Source organism: Ascaphus truei, chromosome 7 (assembly GCF_040206685.1).
Source record: "Ascaphus truei isolate aAscTru1 chromosome 7, aAscTru1.hap1, whole genome shotgun sequence".
Lineage (NCBI taxonomy): Eukaryota > Metazoa > Chordata > Amphibia > Anura > Ascaphidae > Ascaphus > Ascaphus truei.
The window spans coordinates 109,164,168-109,188,975 of record NC_134489.1 but is presented as its reverse complement, the minus strand read 5'-3'; the positions used below and the strand labels follow the sequence as shown (position 1 = coordinate 109,188,975).

Sequence of the window (24,808 nt, the reverse complement as noted above, 5' to 3'; positions counted from 1 at the left end):
ACCAGGGGTTTGTTCGCAAGTTCTGGACTGGCAGACCCCTGGAATTGGGTCAGCAGCTTGGCCATCCGCTCCTCCTGTGCTGCCTGCTGCTGGGTTAGGAGCTGGGTTTGCTGCTGGGTTAGGAGCTGGGTTTGCTGCTGCAATAGTAGTTGGGCCTGCTCCTGCATTAATAGTCCCTGCTGTCTGGTCTGCTCGCACAGAAACTCTTTTAAAAATTCTTCCATTTTTCTCATTTTTGTGTGTGTGTGTGGCCCTTCAACTGCAGGGGCCTCTCAAAATCCCGGCACTTCTGACACCATATGTTGCAGGGTACATGCAACCACACACGCGGGTTCTCTTGATAAGGCTTCTTTATTGAGCCTTAAAAATATACAGCACACAAAAACAAAATAGCTTCTCTTCAGCATACAAAAACAAAATAGCTTCTCTTCAGCAGACAAAAACAAAATAGCTTCTCTTCGGCATAGAAAACAAGGCAGCTTCTCTTCAGCATGCAGGACACAGACAGTTCATCACACATGTACTTTGAAAAACAGACCTTATAGCAGTAATCTCTTCAGTATTTCAGTCCTGTCTCCTGACCAGCTAGCTTGCATGTGTGTACAGCCTGGGGGTTTTAAAACACCTTGATTATGCAGCTGGGGTCAGACTAATTAAGCAGCCCATCTCCACTGAAACTTAACCTCGTCACTGCTGCACTGCAAGCCTAAACATAGGTTTGCCAGGTATATGGCTGGTGACGTTCATTCACCATGTCACAGTGCAGAATACAGCGTGATACCTCAGGGTGCAGAATACAGCGTGATACCTTGGGGTGCAGAATACAGCGCGATACCTCGGGGTGCAGAATACAGAGCGATACCTCGGGGTGCAGAATACAGCGCGATACCTCGGGGTGCAGAATACAGCGCGATACCTCGGGGCGCAGAATACAGCGCGATACCTCGGGGTGCAGGATACAGAGCGATACCTCGGGGTGCAGAATACAGCACCGGGTCTAACCAGGGAAATAATTCCCATTGACGGGATTTTTATCTCCAATAAGTCTGCTCCAGGTTTTCTGCTCTGTAAACTTACATTAATGATCTGTAAAATGTATATTTGTATTTATATGGATATAATGTAATATAACATGTATTCAGGGTCTCACAGAATAGACATTAGATTACCAGGAGTTACAGTGTAATGCGAGGACACGGTCACAGAACATTAATAGTAAGAGAAGGGACGTTTTACCAGGGGGGACGTAATATGCAGGGGGACACGGGGGGACACAGGGACACAGGGGGACACAGGGACAAGTATCAGTGCAAGTTCAATATCTGACAAAGGTGGTATAGTAAGTGTGATATATAGTGTGACTGTATGGTATAGTAAATGTGATATACAGTGTCAAGGTATAATTTGTGTGATATATAGTGTGATGCTATAGTAAGTGTGATATATAGTGTGAGGTTATAGTAAGTGTGATATATAGTGTGATGCTATATAGTATTGTATTGTATGTCTTTATTTATATAGCGCCATTAATGTACATAGCGCTTCACAGTAGTAATACACGTGGTAATCAAATAAATAACAGATAATATAAATAACAGATCATGGGAATAAGTGCTTCAGACATAAAAGTAACATTAAGGAAGAGGAGTCCCTGCCCCGAGGAGCTTACAGTCTAATTGTTAGGTAGGGAGAACGTACAGAGACAGTAGGAGGGAGTTCTGGTAAGTGCGTCTGCAGGGGGCCAAGTTTTATGTATCATGTGTTCAGAATATCCACAGTGCTATTCATATGCTTCTTTAAGCAAGTGTGTCTTAAGGTGGGTCTTAAAGGTGGATAGAGAGGGTGCTAGTCGGGTACTGAGGGGAAGGGCATTCCAGAGGTGTGGGGCAGTTGGTGAAAAAGGTTTAAGGCGGGAGAGGGCTTTAGCTACAAAGGGGGTAGAAAGAAGACATCCTTGAGAAGAACGCAAGAGTCTGGATGGTGCATAACGAGAAATTAGGGCTTAGATGTAAGGAGGGGCAGAAGAGTGTAAAGCTTTAAAAGTGAGAAGGAGAATTGAGTGTGAGATGTGGGATTTGATAGGAAGCCAGGAGAGGGATTTCAGCAGGGGAGACGCTGAGACAGATTTAGGAAAGAGTAGATTGATTCTGGCAGCAGCGGTTAGGATAGATTGTAGGGGAGACAGGTGAGAGGCAGGAAGGCCGGACAGCAGGAGGTTACAGTAATCAAGATGGGAGAGAATGAGGGCCTGAGTCAGAGTTTTAGCAGTTGAGCAATAGAGGAAAGGGCGTATCTTTGTTATATTGCGGAGGAAAAAGCAACAGGTTTTAGAAATGTTTTGAATGTGAGGGGCGAATGTGAGAGAGGAGTCGAGTGTGACCCCTAGGCAGCGTGCTTGGGCTACTGGGTGAATGATCGTAGTTCCAACAGTAATGTGGAAGGAGGTAGTAGGGCCAGGTTTGAAAGGAAGTATGAGGAGCTCTGTTTTAGCCATGTTGAGTTTAAGGCGGCGGAGGGCCATCCAGGATGATATAGCAGAGACATTCAGAAACTTTGGTTTGTACAGCAGGTGTAAGGTCAGGGGTTGAAAAGTATATTTGTGTGTCGTCAGCATAGGTGATAATTACAGTAAACCCAAAAGATGTTATTAGGTCACCTAGAGAGAGTGTATACAGAGAAGAGGTCCCAGGACAGAGCCCTGGGGTACCCCCACAGAGAGATCAATAGAGGAAGAGAAGGTGTTAGCAGAAGAGACACTGAAAGTACGATGGGAGAGGTAGGATGAGATCCAGGATAGAGCTTTGTTCCGAATACCAAGAGTATGGAGAATGTGAAGGAGAAGAGGGTGGTCCACGGTGTCAAATGCTGCAGAGAGGTCGAGTAATATGAGCAGAGTGTAATGACCTCTGTCTTTGGCAGCATGGACGTCGTCAGTTATTTTATTGAGGGCTGTTTCCGTGGAGTGAGCAGTGCGGAAGCCAGATTGTAGAGGGTCTAGGAGAGAATAGGTGTTGAGAGAATAGGTGTTGAGAAAATGGAGCAAGCGAGAGAATACAAGACGTTCCAGGAGTTTAGAGGCAAAAGGCAGGAGGGAGACAGGTCGATAGTTAGAAAGACAGGTAGGGTCAAGCTTGCTGTTTTTGAGTAATGGTATGACTGTTACATGCTTGAAGGAGGATGGGAAGGTTCCAGAGCAGAGGGAGGAGTTAAAAATGTGTGTGAGCGTAGGGATTATAGTAGGAGCAAGAGGTTTTAGGAGATGGGAGGGAATGGGGTCAAGAGGGCAAATGGTAGAGGGAGAAGAGGCGATCAACAGCGACACATCCTCCTCTGCGACAGTGGAAAAAGAGTCAAGGAAGGCAGGAGGAGAGTTAGGAAGAGGTGTAGGATGGGAGGAAGAAACAGAGGGGATGTTCTGCCGTATGGATTCCACCTTTTCCTTAAAATAGTCAGCAAAGTCCTGAGCGGAGATGGAGGAAGGAGAGTCAGGTTTGAGTAGAGTATCAAAGACAGAGAAGAGTCGGCGTGGGTTAGACTTGTGCATGTTGATTAGTGAAGAAAAGTAGGCTTGTTTAGCTTGCGAGAGGGCAGAGTTGAAACAGGATAGCATAAATTTGTAGTGAAGGAAGTCTGCGAGAGTATGAGATTTCCTCCTGAGGAACGAGTGGAGGAACACAGCATGCGCGTGTGGGAATTTAGCCAGGGTCTAGGGTTAGAAGGGCGAGGGCGGCAGAGAGAAAGCGGGGCATGTAGATCAAGAGAGGAGGACAAGGCAGAGTTGTAGTTCCTGACCATGTTGTCAGGGTCTGTAGCAGAGCTGTGAGAGGAGAGGGAGGAGTGTAACGTGGACTCAAAGTCAGGTAAGTGAATAGAGCGCAGGTTTCTGCAGAACCAGGGGGTAGATGGAGGTGGAGATGCGAGATAGAGAGAATGAGATGAGGTGATGGGGAAAACAGAGGAAAAGGGGAAATGGAGAAATCGGAGAGAGAGAAGTTTTTAGTGAAAACCAGGTCTAAGTAGTGGCCATCCTTGTGGGTGCTGGCTGCAGTCCACTGTTGAAGGCCAAAAGAGGAGGTTAGAGAAAGAAAGTGGGAAGCCCAAGGGAGAGAGGGTCATCAATGTGGCAATTGAAGTCCCCAAGGAGAAAAACAGGGGAGTCAGAGGAGAGAAAGAAAGAGAGCCAGGATTCAAAGTGAGAGAGAAAGGCAGAAAGGGGATGAGTAGAGGTAGGTGGGCGATAGATGACCGCCACATGGACAGGGAGAGGAGAGAAAATCTGGACAGTGTGAGTCTCAAAGGAGGGAAAAGCAAGAGATGGAGGAATAGGAAGGGTTCGGTAACGGCAGAGAGAGTAGAGCAGGAGCCCCACGCCTCCACCCCTGCCATCAGGGCGCGGAGTGTGGGAGAAGGAAAGGCCACCATAGGAGAGGGCAGCTTCCAGAGCAGAGTCAGACTGAGTGAGCCAGGTCTCGGTTATAGCAAATAGGAGCATAGAGTGAGAGAGAAAAAAGTCATGTACAGAGAGGAACTTGTTAGAGAGGGAGCGAGCATTCCAAAGGGCACAGGAGAAAGGGAGAGAGGAGGGAGGGTGGCAGGCGATGGGTATGAGGTTGGAGGGGTTGACACCAGAGGTAGTAGAGTTCGCAATTGGCAGGCGAGGACGAGCGCATGTAGGAATAAGGCAGGGACCAAGATTGGAAGAGATATCCCCAGAAGCAAGGAGGAGAAGCATGGATAGAAAGAGGATGTGTGAGGATGATTTGTAGGGGTGTGTTTTAGTGCAGGGGATATAGCTGTGTGGTGTCAGAGGGCGCAGGTAAGAAAGGAGTTCATGTGAACAGAGAAGTGATGAAGGAAGGAGAGATGGAGATATGTGAATAGAGTTAGAGACACTGAGGCTGGTAAAAAGAAGTGCATCATTTGAGAAGAAGTGAAGTCACAGCAAATATAAATGGTAAAGGCAGCATCACAGCAGTAATGATGCAGTCTGGTATAGATGATTTCCTCCTTTCCAGCGTAGTTCAAATGCAGGAATCAGGGCCAGATGGGGTGTTCACTTCTTCCTCACTTCTTTTGTCCTTCCTCTTACACTTCAGTTGTTCAGTAGTCTTGCCACTTATAATGGGCCACTTGGAGATGGGCTGCAGGAAGCATTAGGCTGTTCTGACTGGGTTTATATGGGCCTAAAAAGTCACCTGACAGTGTGGTTCTGTCTGCTTAATTAGCACATCTGAGGCACATTCAAACAGATGGTTTTCTACACAGTGTGTTCCCTGCCTACGGGGCAACACTTAATTTGATTAGGGGTAGACAGAAAACAACATTCAAATAAGTTTTTTTACCTAGTATTGTGTCACTTGCATATACTGTACTATAATACACACTGCAAAGGCTTCAATGAGAGGATTTAGATATGGTTTTTACCTAAGTGTGATATATAGTGTGAGGTTATAGTAAGTGTGATATATAGTGTGATACTATAGTATACAGCTGAGATTTCTGTATGGGTAAATGTAATGCTGGTATCGGTATTGTTACATACATGTAATGCTGGTATCGGTATTGTTACATACATGTAATGCTGGTATCTGTATTGTTACATACATGTAATGCTGGTATCGGTATTGTTACATACATGTAATGCTGGTATCTGTATTGTTACATACATGTAATGCTGGTATCTGTATTGTTACATACATGTAATGCTGGTATCTGTATTGTTACATACATGTAATACTGGTATCGGTATTGTTACATACATGTAATGCTGGTATCTGTATTGTTACATACATGTAATGCTGGTATCTGTATTGTTACATACATGTAATGCTGGTATCTGTATTGTTACATACATGTAATGCTGGTATCTGTATTGTTACATACATGTAATGCTGGTATCTGTATTGTTACATACATGTAATGCTGGTATCTGTATTGTTACATACATGTAATGTTGGTATCTGTATTGTTACATACATGTAATGCTGGTATCTGTATTGTTACATACATGTAATGCTGGTATCTGTATTGTTACATACATGTAATGCTGGTATCTGTATTGTTACATACATGTAATGTTGGTATCTGTATTGTTACATACATGTAATGCTGGTATCTGTATTGTTACATACATGTAATGCTGGTATCTGTATTGTTACATACATGTAATGCTGGTATCTGTATTGTTACATACATGTAATGCTGGTATCTGTATTGTTACATACATGTAATGCTGGTATCTGTATTGTTAGATACATGTAATGCTGGTATCTGTATTGTTACATACATGTAATGCTGGTATCGGTATTGTTACATACATGTAATGCTGGTATCTGTATTGTTACATACATGTAATGCTGGTATCTGTATTGTTACATACATGTAATGCTGGTATCTGTATTGTTACATACATGTAATGCTGGTATCTGTATTGTTACATACATGTAATGCTGGTATCTGTATTGTTACATACATGTAATACTGGTATCGGTATTGTTACATACATGTAATGCTGGTATCTGTATTGTTACATACATGTAATGCTGGTATCTGTATTGTTACATACATGTAATGCTGGTATCGGTATTGTTACATACATGTAATGCTGGTATCTGTATTGTTACATACATGTAATGCAACATTATATATCCGCTCATTTTACTGTCGTGTCCCAAACCCGTTATGTTTTAACCCCCTGCAGGCTGGTGCGGGAAGTGACCGGGGTGAATGTGAATATGCGTGTGGGAATTCACAGCGGGCGCGTGCACTGCGGCGTCCTCGGGCTGCGCAAGTGGCAGTTTGATGTGTGGTCAAATGACGTCACGCTGGCCAATCAGATGGAAGCCGGAGGCAAAGCCGGGTAAGCAGAGAACAGCAGAGACTCAGCCGGGGGTAGTGATGGTACAGGTGGGCACAGATATACAGCCGGGGGTAGTGATGGTACAGGTGGGCACAGATATACAGCCGGGGGTAGTGATGGTACAGGTGGGCACAGAGACACAGCCGGGGGTAGTGATGGTACAGGTGGGCACAGAGACACCGCCGTGGGTAGTGATGGTACAGGTGGGCACAGATATACAGCCGGGGGTAGTGATGGTACAGGTGGGCACAGATATACAGCCGGGGGTAGTGGTGGTACAGGTGGGCACAGATATACAGCCGGGGGTAGTGATGGTACAGGTGGGCACAGATATACAGCCGGGGGTAGTCATGGTACAGGTGGGCACAGATATACAGCCAGGGGTAGTGATGGTACAGGTGGGCACAGATATACAGCCGGGGGTAGTGGTGGTACAGGTGGGCACAGATATACAGCCGGGGGTAGTGATGGTACAGGTGGGCACAGATATACAGCCGGGGGTAGTGGTGGTACAGGTGGGCACAGATATACAGCCGGGGGTAGTGATGGTACAGGTGGGCACAGATATACAGCCGGGGGTACTGAGGGTACAGGTGGGCACAGATATACAGCCGGGGGTAGTGATGGTACAGGTGGGCACAGATATACAGCCGGGGGTAGTGATGGTACAGGTGGGCACAGATATACAGCCGGGGGTAGTGATGGTACAGGTGGGCACAGATATACCGCCGGGGGTAGTGATGATACAGGTGGGCACAGATATACAGCCGGGGTTAGTGATAGTACAGGTGGGCACAGATATACAGCCGGGGGTAGTGATGGTACAGGTGGGCACAGATATACAGCCGGGGGTAGTGGTGGTACAGGTGGGCACAGATATACAGCCGGGGGTAGTGATGGTACAGGTGGGCATAGATATACAGCCGGGGGTAGTGGTGGTACAGGTGGGCACAGATATACAGCCGGGGGTAGTGATGGTACAGGTGGGCACAGATATACAGCCGGGGGTATTGATGGTACAGGTGGGCACAGATATGCAGCCGGGGTAGTGATGGTACAGTTGGGCACAGAGACTCAGCCGGGGGTAGTGATGGTACAGGTGGGCACAGATATACAGCCGGGGCTAGTGATGGTACAGGTGGGCACAGATATACAGCCGGGGGTAGTGATGGTACAGGTGGGCACAGATATACAGCCGGGGGTAGTGATGGTACAGGTGGGCACAGATATACAGCCAGGGGTAGTGAAGGTACAGGTGGGCACAGATATACAGCCGGGGGTAGTGATAGTACAGGTGGGCACAGATATACAGCCGGGGGTAGTGGTGGTACAGGTGGGCACAGATATACAGCCGGGGGTAGTGATGGTACAGGTGGGCACAGATATACAGCCGGGGGTAGTGATGGTACAGGTGGGCACAGATATACAGCCGGGGGTAGTGGTGGTACAGGTGGGCACAGATATACAGCCGGGGGTAGTGATGGTACAGGTGGGCACAGATATACAGCCGGGGGTAGTGATAGTACAGGTGGGCACAGATATACAGCCGGGGGTAGTGATAGTACAGGTGGGCACAGATATACAGCCGGGGGTAGTGATGGAACAGGTGGGCACAGATATACAGCCGGGGGTAGTGATGGTACAGGTGGGCACAGATATACAGCCAGGGGTAGTGATGGTACAGGTGGGCACAGATGTACAGCCGGGGGTAGTGATGGTACAGGTGGGCACAGATATACAGCCGGGGGTAGTGATGGTACAGGTGGGCACAAATATACAGCCGGGGGTAGTGATGGTACAGGTGGGCACAGAGACACAGCCGGGGGTAGTGATGGTACAGGTGGGCACAGATATACAGCCGGGGGTAGTGATGGTACAGGTGGGCACAGATATACAGCCGGGGGTAGTGATGGTACAGGTGGGCACAGATATACAGCCGGGGGTAGTGATGGTACAGGTGGGCACAGAGACACAGCCGGGGGTAGTGATGGTACAGGTGGGCACAGATATACAGCCGGAGGTACTGATGGTACAGGTGGGCACAGAGACACAGCCGGGGGTAGTGATGGTACAGGTGGGCACAGAGACACAGCCGGGGGTAGTGATGGTACAGGTGGGCACAGAGACACAGCCGGGGGTAGTGATGGTACAGGTGGGCACAGATATACAGCCGGGGGTAGTGATAGTACAGGTGGGCACAGATATACAGCCGGGGGTAGTGATGGTACAGGCGGGCACAGAGACTCAGCCGGGGGTAGTGATGGTACAGGCGGGCAAAGATATACAGCCGGGGGTAGTGATGGTACAGGCGGGCACAGAGACTGAGCCGGGGGTAGTGATGGTACAGGCGGGCACAGTCACAGCTATGGGTAATGATGGTACAGGCGGGCACAGAGACTCAGCCGGGGGTAGTGATGGTACAGGCGGGCACAGGGAATCATTCCCTTTGTATTTACTAACTGGCACTGAATTTTTTTTTTTTAGCAGAAAATATCTGCTCTTTGTTTAATAATTGGACATTTAGCCGGTACTGCTTCTAACTGTAATTTGCAGCTGTCATTCTGAGGTTAGTTCATGTTGTCCCGGCAGCAGGAAAGGGCGATACTGTCTCATCCCATGAATAAGATCCGAGCGGCGCCGAGGAAATTATAATATAGAAGTATTCCATCTTAGGGCACAGATACATGTGCATTGTAAATATCCCGGATCTCATGTCCAGGCGCTGTGTGTTTCTTTCTTCGACGCTTGTATTTTATGGTAATATTGGCGTATTCTTGAGTGAAGAGATTTTCAGAATGGTTATTTTTAATAAGATTTAACACAGGGCGGGCAACTCCAGTCCTCACGGGCCACCAACAGGTCAGGTTTTCCGGATATCCCTGCTTCAGCATAGGAGGTGCAGTCAACGACTGAGCCCACCTGTGCTGAAGCAAGGATATCCTGAAAACCTGGCCTGTTGATAGCCGTTGAGGACTGGAGTTGCCCGCCCATGGTCTGAAATGACACAGCCGCTCTCTGCTTCCTTTGCGTGATCCCCAGACGCATCCACATCACAGAGGCGACCCTCAACTACCTGAACGGGGACTACGAGGTGGAGGCGGGCGACGGGGGCGAGCGGAACGCGTACCTGAAGAAGCACAACATAGAGACCTTCCTCATCGTGCGCTGCAGCCAGAAGCGGGTAGGAATCTAGTCCCTGCTGCGCGGGGGGGGGGGGGGGGCAGCACATTTCTACTGGGGACTAGTAACCTCTGTAGGACCTTGTCTGGGAGCCTACTTGGCGGCTAACTTCAGGCCATCATTGGTGGGAGAATAATCCAGTCCTGTTTTTTTTTGTTTAGTTTTTTGGGGGTTTGGGAATTGTACATGTTACCGCTTCGCATCCAGAGGCGCTGGCAAGCCATTGCAAATCAGTATACCTGTAACTTGCCAAGCCAGGGGTTGGTAGCCCTTCCGGCGGTGAATGGGTTAAAAAAGAAACCCCGCTTGCTACGCGTTGAGGCCGCCTGGGCTCCTGAGGTTGTCGCGATGTAACGTGTTTAACCGCGTCCTGGGTTCACCTCCCAGAACCGGCGCGCCTCTCCGTTACTCCCGGTTACTCAGGAGCCGCCCGGCCGAAGAGATTTAAACAAGCGGCTTTCTTGGCCTCCTTAGCTGGAACCAGGCGGGTGAGAAGCGGTCGTCGAGTTTCTGCGGCTGCTGGGTTTCTCAAACCCAAATGGTGTGGTTAAATACGCAGCCTTTTCACAGGGATACAAATGAACCTGCGCAGGAGACACGCAGCCGCGAGGATTCGCGGAGCAGACTCATGCCAATCAGTTAGAGTTAAAAGTGAGCGGGGAAAGAAACATTTACTTGTGATAAATTTCCCTTTTTTCTTCCTGATCCCAATCTTCTATTTTTGAGAAATATTAACGTAAGAACGATATTAATGAGGCCCTTCTGTATCTACATGGCGGCCCCGGTCTCTGTCACTTCTTTCCAGAAACCAGTTCTTTACAAAAGCAGCATGTAATGTGTACCCCTCTACTGTCACCCCCCGAAGTCTCCGCCACACCAGCTTCTCCTGTGTTGGGTGAGAGTACACGCTGAGGGTTGGAAGTTGGAGTACGACTTGTGATGAAGGAGTTTTGCTCGGCTGATAAATGCCAGCTGCAAGTGATTTTCTTTCTCTTAACGAACCTAAATGTACCTGAAATTATTATTTATTTATATAATGTGTTACCAGGAAGTAATACATTGAGAGTTACCTCTCGTTTTCAAGTATGTCCTGGGCACAGAGTTATGATGACCAATAATACATGGTTACAATACATAGTTACAGTAAGTGAACAGGGGTATACATTATATACAAGACATTGCATGCACAGTTAGAGATAATATATACTGTATTATGGGCGTATGTAACAGTTACAGACCAGATTAAAATGTGAGGCAGATTTAGTTTTGAAAGAACTTAGACTGGTGGCGGCTGTGAGAGACTCCGGATTGTTCCAGTTTTGGGGGGCACGGTTTTGAGGTTATTATGATAATATAGCAGATAAGCTGTCCCATGGGTAAGTGCTTTCACTTGATGAAAACACCAGTATTATACCTGCTGCTTTAGCCCTTCCACTGGTGTAGTGGCGGGCAACTCCAGTCCTCAAGGGCCACCAACACATCATGTTTTAAGGAAATCCCTGCTTCAGCAGCACAGGTGGCTTAGTCTTTGACTGAGCCACCTGTGCTGAAGCAGGGCTATCCTTAAAACCTGTCCTGTTGGTGACCCTTGAGGACTGGATCTGGCTCCCCCTGCAGTAGTGGAATGCACGAGCTGGAAGACAGAATAATAAGAACCAAAATACAGAATATATAACGATCTGCTGACCATGCTGAACATGTTATTCCACACAGCACATGTTTGGCTGGAGACTCCCAGAGTTTCCTCTCTTGGCACCCAGTCACAATTAATATCTTGTAAGTGTCGTCCGCCCGAATCTTTGGAAATAATTAAAAAGCAAATGAATCAAACGCGTTTTATTGCGCAGTATACGGGCAGCCCCGCCATTTCACAAGCATACAAATGAAAGACTGGAGTCACAGGGTCCGGGAATGTTATTACTCAAAGCTGATTGTATGAACCTGCTTCAGCACCCTGAACATTCTGCTGCACTATATAACAGTACTGAGTGTGGGTACTGTATGTAGCCCATGGCTGTGCAGAGGCAAACTTTACATTCTTTCAAATAAAGGAGGCTACAGAGAGGCAGGATGTTACCAGCCCCCATATAGCGCTGGGATTAGTACCCCCTCTCCCAGACTTACACTATGGAGGTTCTTCCGCGTATATGATAATGAATAATCGTGGCCGTGGCAGTCACACAGGCGTCCCCAAACACCAGCACCGCTGGCTATCGCTGTGATGGGGATGTCACAAGTACTTCATACCATTATATAACATCACATGCTCATTTAAAGTTGTAGTGAATGGGTTATTTTCCACCTCCCGCGCATTCAAAATCACTGACCAATCAAAAGGCTTCTTCCAAAAAAGCGCGCCGACCTCATCACGTAACCACCACATGGAACCTTCAGAAATGGAGCACTCTGATTGGCTCGGGCTATTGTCATGGATACATTGTATCTGCCCCCTCTCTATCCAGTTAAACAGCTTGTGGAATGTTCCACTGAGCCACGGAGCGTTGTATTTGTTGCTAGTAAAGAAACATATTGGGGATAATGCAATTAAAGGCCTTTTTTTAGTCAAACAAGAAACAATGTGCCAATAAAATCATGAACGGAACATTGTTCTAAAATAAGAAACACATCCTCACAAAAAGCCTCATTGTAATATAATCTGTTCCCGTTATAATGTGGCACACATTGTGATACAGAACCCAGCACAGAATAGCAGCAGCACCTTGGGAACAGGAGGAAGTGATTTCCATGTGGTCTCACTAGCACACATGCTATGCACGTGTGGTCTGTATAGCCACATTACTATAAGCATATCATTTTGTCTTTTGTAGACTTTGCTGGACTGTGGTCAGGGTCTCTATGTTGGTCTGTACAGCCATACAACTGTAGCATTTTTTCCTAAGCTTATCTTGCTGGACTGTGTGTGCTTGTGGTTTATTTTTGTTAACCCCTGCTAGGAGGCATTCATGTCCCATTAACCCCTATTTGGATACATTCATGCCTTATTAACCCTTGCTAGGATATTACCTTGTGTTAGCCCCTGTTAGGAGGCCTTCATGTCCCATTAACCCCTATTTGGATTCATTCATGCCTTATTAACCCTTGTTAGGATACGACCTGGTTACATTATTCCCTACTAGGATACATCCATGTCTCATTGCCCATTTGTTTTTGGTGCTTTCTTTGGGAGACGTGTATAGGGACTAGGAAAGTACCATTAGATACCCTGTGTCTTTTGGGAACGGGCCTAAAGAAAGGGTTCATACCCCGAAACGTTGCCGCCGCCCTTTCCCCCTATATTTTTACGTTTGTTCATCCCACCCCTTCCCTTCCCTCTTTCCCCCTTTTTGTATTGTGGTTTTTTCACTCACTTTGTGTTTTGCTCATTATACTTTTTGGTTCACCGTTCCCCCATTTTCCTTCTTTTGTGTGCTGGGAACATTTATTATTTTTTTGTATTTTTTAGTATTTTTCAGGCACAGAATATGGTGCGGACAAAGATGACTCAAATAAAGCATGCATTATAAGAGCACAGAACAGAGATCCATGCATTCACCGCTCTCACACAGATATTTTATGGGGTGTACTTTATATACCGCACAGAAACTCTTTTGCAGCTTGTGTTTCAGCTTCACAATACAGAGCCAGCAACCAAGCACCATCTTAGTAGCCCAATAGAACAGAATATCTGCACCTGTGAATGGGTTTCTGTCTCTGTGCTTCTGAGGCTATAGGGAGAGTCCATGTAAAAAAGGGATACAAAGCTAAAACATGACGCAATTATTGTACGTTTGTGTATGTTCCTATCCGGAATCGTTTGTCCTTGTTTAATACGCTGTGAATCTTCCGTCCCGGCTCTGGGCAAGACCACAGCCCCATTCAAATGAATAAGGCTAAACTCTGACAGCATATTATATAGGGACCATTATACCTATAATATAAACACTATATGGGATATTTACTGGAGTCTTCTTCAAAACTAATACACAAAAACCTCCACCACCAGATTAATCAAGGAAAAAATCCCTTTGACGGCACTTGTTTGGCAGCGGGGCGCTCTGATACATGAAGTCTTTATTATCAAGTTTGTGAGACTAAGGGGCCTATGCAGAGAGCAGCGCTTTTAAAAATTGGCGAGGGTAATAAAAAGTAGCTTTAATGGAAAGTTTTATTCTCCATATGCAGAAATGTGCGAAATCTGCAATTTATAGCATGAATGCGTGTGGCGAGTTTAAAATGGAGATTTTTTTTTTTTTCCTATGGCCGCGAGCTCCAGCTTCTTGCCAACTTTAGTTGGCGGAGCTAATTGTAGAAAATCGCGCCATTTTATTGGCGCGAACAGCCGCTAGATGGCGTTCGCGCCTTTCTGAATTCGGATATTTTTAAAACTGGCGAGATGTAGGTTCTCGCCAGCCGCGCGGTGAGATTTACAAATAGAAAAAAAAATGGCGCGTTTTTCGTAACTCGCCATTTTCTGCTGTTTTCTAAGCAAATTTCACCAAAAAATGGCGATATTTACTATAGCGCTGCTCTCTGCATAGGCCCCTATATCTATACGGTCTTATTTAAAAAGGGCAAACCTTGGCTTGTCACTGGATCCGTGCGTCACCTTGTCACCTAATCACTGCTCCGTTGGCCTTTAGTGGACTTGCTTAGGGACATTGCTCAGACTGTCATTCTGTTTCATTTGTAGACAGAAGAGAAAGCCACCATCGCCAAGATGAACAGACAGCGCACAAACTCCACCGGACACAACCCTGCGCACTGGGGGATCGACAGACCTTTCTACAACCATCTGGGCTCCCACCAGGTCTCCAAGGAGATGAAGAGAATGGTAACGAAGCTTGTGCTCCTTACTCCGGGGGTTCGGGCTGGTTCTTTCGGCGTCTGTGTATCCGCGCTCCCAGCTTTTCCTGGCGTCTGGCTCCACGTTTACAGGACACATGGATCTATATGGGGCGGCAAACTCCAGTCATCAAGGGCCACCAACAGGTCTGTTTTCAGGATATCCCTGCTTCAGCGCAGGTGGCTCAATCAGTGGCTCAGTTGAAGACTGCCCCACCTGTGCTGAAGCAGGGATATCCTGAAAACCGGACCTGTTGGTGGCCGTTGATGACTGGAGTTGCCCGCCTCTGGTCTAGTGTATAAACACTCTGGGATATGAATGTCTGCTTTTCCAAATATGAAGAACATGGCCTACAAACCCCAGAATGCTAAGAAATGTGTGCTTAAAATGCACTAAAATAGAGAAAAACATATTTCAAAGTGCTGCACCCTTTGTTCGCTCGCAGTTACAGGCGGTCTTGCAGCTTAGGCGGAGTAATATGTAATGTAACAGCAATCAGGTAGTTAAATTAAATACTTGTTTGACCTCCAAGCCCCTTCTTCAGGTCAGTGGGAAAATCAGCAGCATTTATCCGACCCGCTTCCCCGTTTCTCCTTATTTAATCTCCGGCTTTTATCCTGTGTTTATTGGAACTGTGCACGGCTCCTTTTTCTCCCAAGAATGATTTTTTGTGAATAACCACTATTTACCGAGCGGAGAGGTCTTTTGTCAGTCAGTGTCCAGGTTTAGGTGTTTTGAGGGATATTTGGTCACTTTATGGGGTGATGTTGTGTTCCAATGCCTCAGCCTCACAGGTTCAGGGGTCCCAACGCATGACAACGTCTCACTGCATTGTGCTACTAAATGACACATTGCTTAGTGCCAGTCACTTTGCCCCATCAGCTCACTCTGTGTGGGCTGTCTGGTTGAACACATGCCCGAGCCTTTCTGGGTAGTCCATCTGCTTTCTATAGAACCGTGCCACGGCGTCAGTAAGACAGGACTGGCTCTCATTGTGCGCAGCCTGGCACTGCCAATGTTCCATTCTGCGAGGTCAGGATGTGCCGCTCGGGGGGATGCAGCATGCGCTCTTCATGCCTTGCACAAGCCAGCACTTGATGCTAAGTGGGAAGATCCAGGCACAGAGGGAGCATTGTATGCCAGGTTCTGCTGGACTCCTCAGCTAACCCACCAGAACCTGCAGATGCCAGCTCCTGGCATAGCTCCAATACCACAGTGCACAGGAGGATCGGTCTGTATCCACTCGTGTATTATAGAAAGGTGTTGGGGGCAAATAGATTAAACATGGGTGCACCAGGTGTTATCTGTAATCAGCTGTGTGCAGCTGGTGTGGGGTACACATAAACGCACAACAGTAACATAGTAACACTAGAGAGTAATATATAGCATATAAGTGATGCTACATCTAGTTCTTTACTCCACTGACATAGTATCGAAGCCACGGATGAACGTGTCATGTTAACAGTGGCTCTTTGCTGCTTTTCCCCGGGCCGATGTTCTGATTGTCGCTGGGTTTTAAGTTCTTTGGACGCAGCGTTTGTCGGTTTAATTTTCTATTTTTTCTTCTGAGCGTGTTCCCAGAGAACTGATGAGTAACGGAGACGGTTTTATAACACGTGTGTGGAGCGTGGATGTGTTCCTATTTTTGCGGTTATCATAATGCAGGGGCAGGCAACTCCAGTTCTCAAGCGCTACCAACAGGTCAGGTTTTCAGGATATCCCTGCTTCGGCACACGCGGTGCAGTCTTCGATTGAGCCACTGATTCAGCCACCTGTGCTGAAGCCGGGATACCGTGAAAACCTGACCTGTTGGTAGCTCTTGAGGACTGGAGTTGGCCGCCCCTATCATAATGACATCATAATTACCAGGGGCCATTTTAACCTCCCATGGTTGGAACTGACCCTTGTGTGCTTCCTACCTGATGAACATTACCTGTTCCCATTGTAAGTCGGGATGATGACCCGCCCACCCTCGTTCCCCCAGACATCTCCCATACTGGGGTCTTTAAGTATATTCCGTCACATGGTGATTCATGCAATTTTATTTCCCATTTTTTTCAGGGTTTTGAAGACCCCAAGGACAAGTAAGTAAGCCTGAAACATCCTTATTATAACGTATTGCCTGGCAGAGCCGCCTGCAGCCGTGTAAACCCATCTGAATTCTGTTCAACATGTACATAAACATCACACGTAAAACAATATTCAAGCGCGCTAAAAAAGCGCCACCCACGGGTACCTAAAGTAACCTATAGTAACAAAAATGGCATCGCTCAGTGGTAATAAAAATGTAGAAAATATTATTTGCAATACTGAAGATGTTAAAACCCAATATTAAATATTAGACGACAAATGATTACTAAATCACAATATTGATAAGAAATTTAATCAGCTATGTGTTGAGTCCAATTTGGCGATGCACGTGAAGGAGACGGTCCTTTCGCCGCTATTTCAAGCTTCCTTCTAACTTAAGCACAAAGTCAGCTCTGCGGTGGGAACACTTTAATAGATAACAATAAAAAGAATCCAATGTAAGATATACGCTCACAAACCGGAGCGTTTGGGACGGCATATAGTCAGTTTGGGACGGGATATAGTCAGTTTGGGGCGTGATATAGTCAGTTTGGGACGGCATATAGTCAGTCCATCCCAAACTGACTATATCCCGCCCCAAACTGAATATATCCCGTCCCAAACTGACTATATCCTGTCCCAAACTGACTATATCCCATCCCAAATGGACTATATCCCGTCCCAAACTGACTATATCCCGTCCCAAACTGACTATATCCCATCCCAAACTGACTATATCCCATCCCAAATGGACTATATCCCGTCCCAAACTGACTATATCCCGTCCCAAACTGACTATATCCCGTCCCAAACTGACTATATCCCGTCCCATACTGACTATATCCCGTCCCAAACTGACTATATCCCGCCCCAAACTGACTATATCCCATCCCAAACTGACTATGTGCCATCCCAAACTGACTATATCCCATCCCAAATGGACTATATCCCGTCCCAAACTGACTATATCCCGTCCCATACTGACTATATCCCGTCCCAAACTGACTATATCCCATCCCAAATGGACTATATCCCGTCCCAAACTGACTATATCCCGTCCCATACTGACTATATCCCGTCCCAAACTGACTATATCCCATCCCAAATGGACTATATCCCGTCCCAAACTGACTATATCCCGTCCCATACTGACTATATCCCGTCCCATACTGACTATATCCCGTCCCATACTGACTATATCCTGTCCCAAACTGACTATATCCCATCCCAAACTGACTATGTGCCATCCCAAACTGACTATATCCCATCCCAAATGGACTATATCCCGTCCCAAACTGACTATATCCTGTCCCAAACTGACTATATCCCGTCCCAAACTGACTATATCCCGTCCCAAACTGACTATATCCCGTCCCAAACTGACTATATCCCGTCCCAAACTGACTATATCCCGCCCCAAACTGACTATATTCCGTCCCAAACTGACTATGTGCCATCCCAAACTGACTATATCCCGTCCCAAACTGACTATATCCCATCCCAAACTGACTATATCCCATCCCAAATGGACTATATCCCGTCCCAAACTGACTATATCCCGTCCCAAACTGACTATATCCCGTCCCAAACTGACTATATCCCGTCCCATACTGACTATATCCCGTCCCAAACTGACTATATCCCGCCCCAAACTGACTATATCCCATCCCAAACTGACTATGTGCCATCCCAAACTGACTATATCCCATCCCAAATGGACTATATCCCGTCCCAAACTGACTATATCCCGTCCCATACTGACTATATCCCGTCCCAAACTGACTATATCCCATCCCAAACGGACTATATCCCGTCCCAAACTGACTATATCCCGTCCCATACTGACTATATCCCGTCCCAAACTGACTATATCCCATCCCAAATGGACTATATCCCGTCCCAAACTGACTATATCCCGTCCCATACTGACTATATCCCGTCCCATACTGACTATATCCTGTCCCAAACTGACTATATCCCATCCCAAACTGACTATGTGCCATCCCAAACTGACTATATCCCATCCCAAATGGACTATATCCCGTCCCAAACTGACTATATCCTGTCCCAAACTGACTATATCCCGTCCCAAACTGACTATATCCCGTCCCAAACTGACTATATCCCGTCCCAAACTGACTATATCCCGCCCCAAACTGACTATATCCCGTCCCAAACTGACTATATCCCGCCCCAAACTGACTATATCCCGCCCCAAACTGACTATATCCCGCCCCAAACTGACTATATCCCGTCCCAAACTGACTATATCCCGTCCCAAACTGACTATATCCCGTCCCAAACTGACTATATCCCATCACAAACTGACTATATCCCGTCCCAAACTGACTATATCCCGTCCCAAACTGACTATATCCCATCCCAAACTGACTATATCCCGTCCCAAACTGACTATATCCCATCCCAAACTGACTATATCCCGTCCCAAACTGACTATATCCCGTCCCAAACTGACTATATCCCGTCCCAAACTGACTATATCCCATCCCAAACTGACTATATCCCGTCCCAAACTGACTATATCCCATCCCAAACTGACTATATCCCGTCCCAAACTGACTATATCCCGCCCCAAACTGACTATATCCCGTCCCAAACTGACTATATCCCGCCCCAAACTGACTATATCCCTTACCAAACTGACTATGTGCCATCCCAAACTGACTATATCCCGTCCCAAACTGACTATATCCCGTCCCAAACTGACTATATCCCGCCCCAAACTGACTATATCCCGTCCCAAACTGACTATGTGCCATCCCAAACTGACTATATCCCATCCCAAATGGACTATATCCCGTCCCAAACTGACTATATCCCATCCCAAACTGACTATATTCCATCCCAAATGGACTATATCCCGTCCCAAACTGACTATATCCCGTCCCAAACTGACTATATCCCGTCCCATACTGACTATATCCCGTCCCAAACTGACTATATCCCGCCCCAAACTGACTATATCCCATCCCAAACTGACTATGTGCCATCCCAAACTGACTATATCCCATCCCAAATGGACTATATCCCGTCCCAAACTGACTATATCCCGTCCCATACTGACTATATCCCGTCCCAAACTGACTATATCCCATCCCAAATGGACTATATCCCGTCCCAAACTGACTATATCCCGTCCCATACTGACTATATCCCGTCCCAAACTGACTATATCCCATCCCAAATGGACTATATCCCGTCCCAAACTGACTATATCCCGTCCCATACTGACTATATCCCGTCCCATACTGACTATATCCCGTCCCATACTGACTATATCCTGTCCCAAACTGACTATATCCCATCCCAAACTGACTATGTGCCATCCCAAACTGACTATATCCCATCCCAAATGGACTATATCCCGTCCCAAACTGACTATATCCTGTCCCAAACTGACTATATCCCGTCCCAAACTGACTATATCCCGTCCCAAACTGACTATATCCCGTCCCAAACTGACTATATCCCGTCCCAAACTGACTATATCCCGCCCCAAACTGACTATATCCCATCCCAAACTGACTATGTGCCATCCCAAACTGACTATATCCCGTCCCAAACTGACTATATCCCGTCCCATACTGACTATATCCCGTCCCAAACTGACTATATCCCATCCCAAATGGACTATATCCCGTCCCAAACTGACTATATCCCGTCCCAAACTGACTATATCCCGTCCCATACTGACTATATCCTGTCCCAAACTGACTATATCCCATCCCAAACTGACTATGTGCCATCCCAAACTGACTATATCCCATCCCAAATGGACTATATCCCGTCCCAAACTGACTATATCCTGTCCCAAACTGACTATATCCCGTCCCAAACTGACTATATCCCGTCCCAAACTGACTATATCCCGCCCCAAACTGACTATATCCCGTCCCAAACTGACTATATCCCGCCCCAAACTGACTATATCCCGCCCCAAACTGACTATATCCCGCCCCAAACTGACTATATCCCGTCCCAAACTGACTATATCCCGTCCCAAACTGACTATATCCCGTCCCAAACTGACTATATCCCATCCCAAACTGACTATATCCCGTCCCAAACTGACTATATCCCGTCCCAAACTGACTATATCCCATCCCAAACTGACTATATCCCGTCCCAAACTGACTATATCCCATCCCAAACTGACTATATCCCATCCCAAACTGACTATATCCCGCCCCAAACTGACTATATCCCGTCCCAAACTGACTATATCCCGCCCCAAACTGACTATATCCCGCCCCAAACTGACTATATCCCGCCCCAAACTGACTATATCCCGCCCCAAACTGACTATATCCCGCCCCAAACTGACTATATCCTGCCCCAAACTGACTATATCCCGCCCCAAACTGACTATATCCCGTCCCAAACTGACTATATCCCGCCCCAAACTGACTATATCCCGCCCCAAACTGACTATATCCCGCCCCAAACTGACTATATCCCGCCCCAAACTGACTATATCCCGTCCCAAACTGACTATATCCCATCCCAAACTGACTATATCCCGCCCCAAACTGACTATATCCCGCCCCAAACTGACTATATCCCGCCCCAAACTGACTATATCCCGCCCCAAACTGACTATATCCCGTCCCAAACTGACTATATCCCGCCCCAAACTGACTATATCCCGCCCCAAACTGACTATATCCCGCCCCAAACTGACTATATCCCGCCCCAAACTGACTATATCCCGCCCCAAACTGACTATATCCCGCCCCAAACTGACTATATCCCGCCCCAAACTGACTATATCCCGCCCCAAACTGACTATATCCCGCCCCAAACTGACTATATCCCGTCCCAAACTGACTATATCCCATCCCAAACTGACTATATCCCATCCCAAACTGACTATATCCCGCCCCAAACTGACTATATCCCGCCCCAAACTGACTATATCCCGCCCCAAACTGACTATATCCCATCCCAAACTGACTATATCCCATCCCAAACTGACTATATCCCGCCCCAAACTGACTATATCCCGCCCCAAACTGACTATATCCCGCCCCAAACTGACTATATCCCGCCCCAAACTGACTATATCCCATCCCAAACTGACTATATCCCGCCCCAAACTGACTATATCCCGCCCCAAACTGACTATATCCCGTCCCAAACTGACTATATCCCGTCCCAAACTGACTATATCCCGTCCCAAACTGACTATATCCCGCCCCAAACTGACTATATCCCGCCCCAAACTGACTATATCCCGCCCCAAACTGACTATATCCCGCCCCAAACTGACTATATCCCGCCCCAAACTGACTATATCCCGCCCCAAACTGACTATATCCCGTCCCAAACTGACTATATCCCGTCCCAAACTGACTATATCCCGCCCCAAACTGACTATATCCCGTCCCAAACTGACTATATCCCGTCCCAAACTGACTATATCCCGCCCCAAACTGACTATATCCCGTCCCAAACTGACTATATCCCGTCCCAAACTGACTATATCCCATCCCAAACTGACTATATCCCGCCCCAAACTGACTATATCCCGCCCCAAACTGACTATATCCCGCCCCAAACTGACTATATCCCGTCCCAAACTGACTATATCCCGTCCCAAACTGACTATATCCCGTCCAAAACTGACTATATCCCATCCCAAACTGACTATATCCCATCCCAAACTGACTATATCCCGCCCCAAACTGACTATATCCCATCCCAAACTGACTATATCCCGCCCCAAACTGACTATATCCCGTCCCAAACTGACTATATCCCGCCCCAAACTGACTATATCCCGCCCCAAACTGACTATATCCCGCCCCAAACTGACTATATCCCGTCCCATACTGACTATATCCCGCCCCAAACTGACTATATCCCGTCCCAAACTGACTATATCCCGTCCCAAACTGACTATATCATCAGTGACGGAGTGATGTCACCGAAGCGGTCACATGATCGGAGTGCCGGGTGGGCCTTGGCAATCTGCCCCATCGGGACCTCAGGCACTCAAAGGGTTAATGTTTTCTGCACCATATTGGCGTCTTTGTGCTCATGTTATAGGAAGGTGTTCATAAATATGTTCAGACATCCATGTACATATTTAAAGCAGCAATGCCCGATAAAAGCCAGTTGTATTTGTCTTCATGTCTCCCAGGGGCGAGCGGCAGCATTAGGGAAAGTTTAGGCTTTAAAAGAATTTGTATCTAAAAAATATTTATTCTAAAAAAAAAATGACTGACCGTTTTTTGGGAGGAGGTGTTACATGGCTGAGTGCAGACGGGTTCTGCTGCTCTGTGGGGCTGGAACTTGGCTCCTCCGAGCTATAGAAAAGTTGGCGTTCTATTCAGAGTAATGTGGAATCCCCAGGAATTGCGTCCAGCTCTGTCCCGAACCTCACACCACTGTCCCAATCTTATGAGCCTTGTATTCTTACTGACAATTTAAACATCTTATCTGTCAAATAAGAATGGTGCTTACACCCTGGACAAGTGCCCCGGCTTTACCGAAAGGATTTACCTTCCGCAGGCCTCGTGCGCTGGTGTTTTAGTTACGCTTGTAGCCCTTGTTCCCCCGTACCTGGGAAGGAACTACCGGTACTGCTATTACCTGTCTGGCAACCAGGAGGCCTGAGCCTCCGCCAATGGGAGCCTGGGGTGATATCTGGTTGGTGTCAGTGCAGCGCCTCCACCTGTAAGGGATCCCAACGTGATGGGATAAGATCCATTACAGGAACAATATCAATAATACACACTCAGGTATATAATAACAACCTTTACTGAACACACTATAACAGTACCCTGTACCCAACAGTATAACAATGCCCCAACCTGATACCACTGGTGAGTGTCCCCAAAGTACATACTGGGTGCTTGGCACCAATATCCTGATGTCCTTTTCCTCCAATGTCAGGGCCCACCCAAAAGTGTAGGAGATAGCGCTACCCCATGGAATGTTGGTGCACTTGTTGAGGTACCTGCCCGGGTACTGCAGATTTACAAAGGGGTTCAGTCTGATCCAACGTTGTCGTCAGCGATGGCGTCCGCCTCCACGTGGGGTGAATTCCCGCGTGGATGGTATCACCATGCAGAGTCTCTTACAATGGAGGTGGTGTGGTCCTAGACCACAGGCCTCAATCACCGCTTGGCGTCTCACGGTGCTGTACACTGACTATACACAGATACTGCGGAAATGTCCCTAGCCAAGGGTTATCCCTGTAGAATGGTTTTTCTGTTTCATGCCATTCTGCTTTTGAGAAAGGCCAAGTGTGGCCGAAACGTCAAGTTATCTTGTTGCCACTAAATTAGTTTGTTTAGAAATCCGTGGAGCCCTGTTCCTTTACCCTTCATTATACTTTGGATTATCACAGAGAGTCCTGATTCAGGAGCACCGGTGTTTGTATCCTTTATTCATTTTTTTGACAGTGTGCAGCATTTTCCCTTTATTTATCCTTGTAGCAGCCACAGCCTATAGCGAGTCAGGGCCTAGCTGGGGCCCAGTCCAGGGAAGCACTGCTCACTGGACACTACCTTCTCCGTTGAGGTCCCTCTTCTGACTGGCGTGGTCCCGCTGAGCGCGCCAAATGTATCAGTATCTTGCAGGGAATTCCGGGGGCCTTATCGGCTGCTGTGGGCCATGTGTCTCTACTCCCAGAAGCTCATGGGAGTTGTAGTTACCCTGCGGAGCTATGGGTGTAATGGCCGCCGCTCCTTAATGCACTGCGCATGCGCCGGGTTTAGTAAGATGGCCGCCGCAACTGTAGATGTCATCTGCGCTTGCGCGAGCTGATACTGCGCATGAGCGAAATTCGGCAAGATGGCGATGCCCTCGGCAGAACACCGGCAACCCGC

General features: G+C 47.2%; 1 protein-coding gene across 3 annotated transcripts in view; it reads left to right on the top strand.

Annotated features, from left to right (window-relative positions):
* Positions 1-24,808, top strand: part of ADCY5 (adenylate cyclase 5) — a 240,829-nt gene that overhangs the window by 158,587 nt on the left and 57,434 nt on the right. For all 3 annotated transcript variants that reach the window (XM_075609884.1, XM_075609883.1, XM_075609885.1), the window contains 4 exons: positions 6,701-6,859; positions 9,899-10,040; positions 14,730-14,870; positions 16,944-16,966. In XM_075609884.1, coding sequence (XP_075465999.1) covers positions 6,701-6,859; positions 9,899-10,040; positions 14,730-14,870; positions 16,944-16,966 — 465 coding nt within the window. The remainder of the gene's footprint in view (positions 1-6,700; positions 6,860-9,898; positions 10,041-14,729; positions 14,871-16,943; positions 16,967-24,808) is intronic.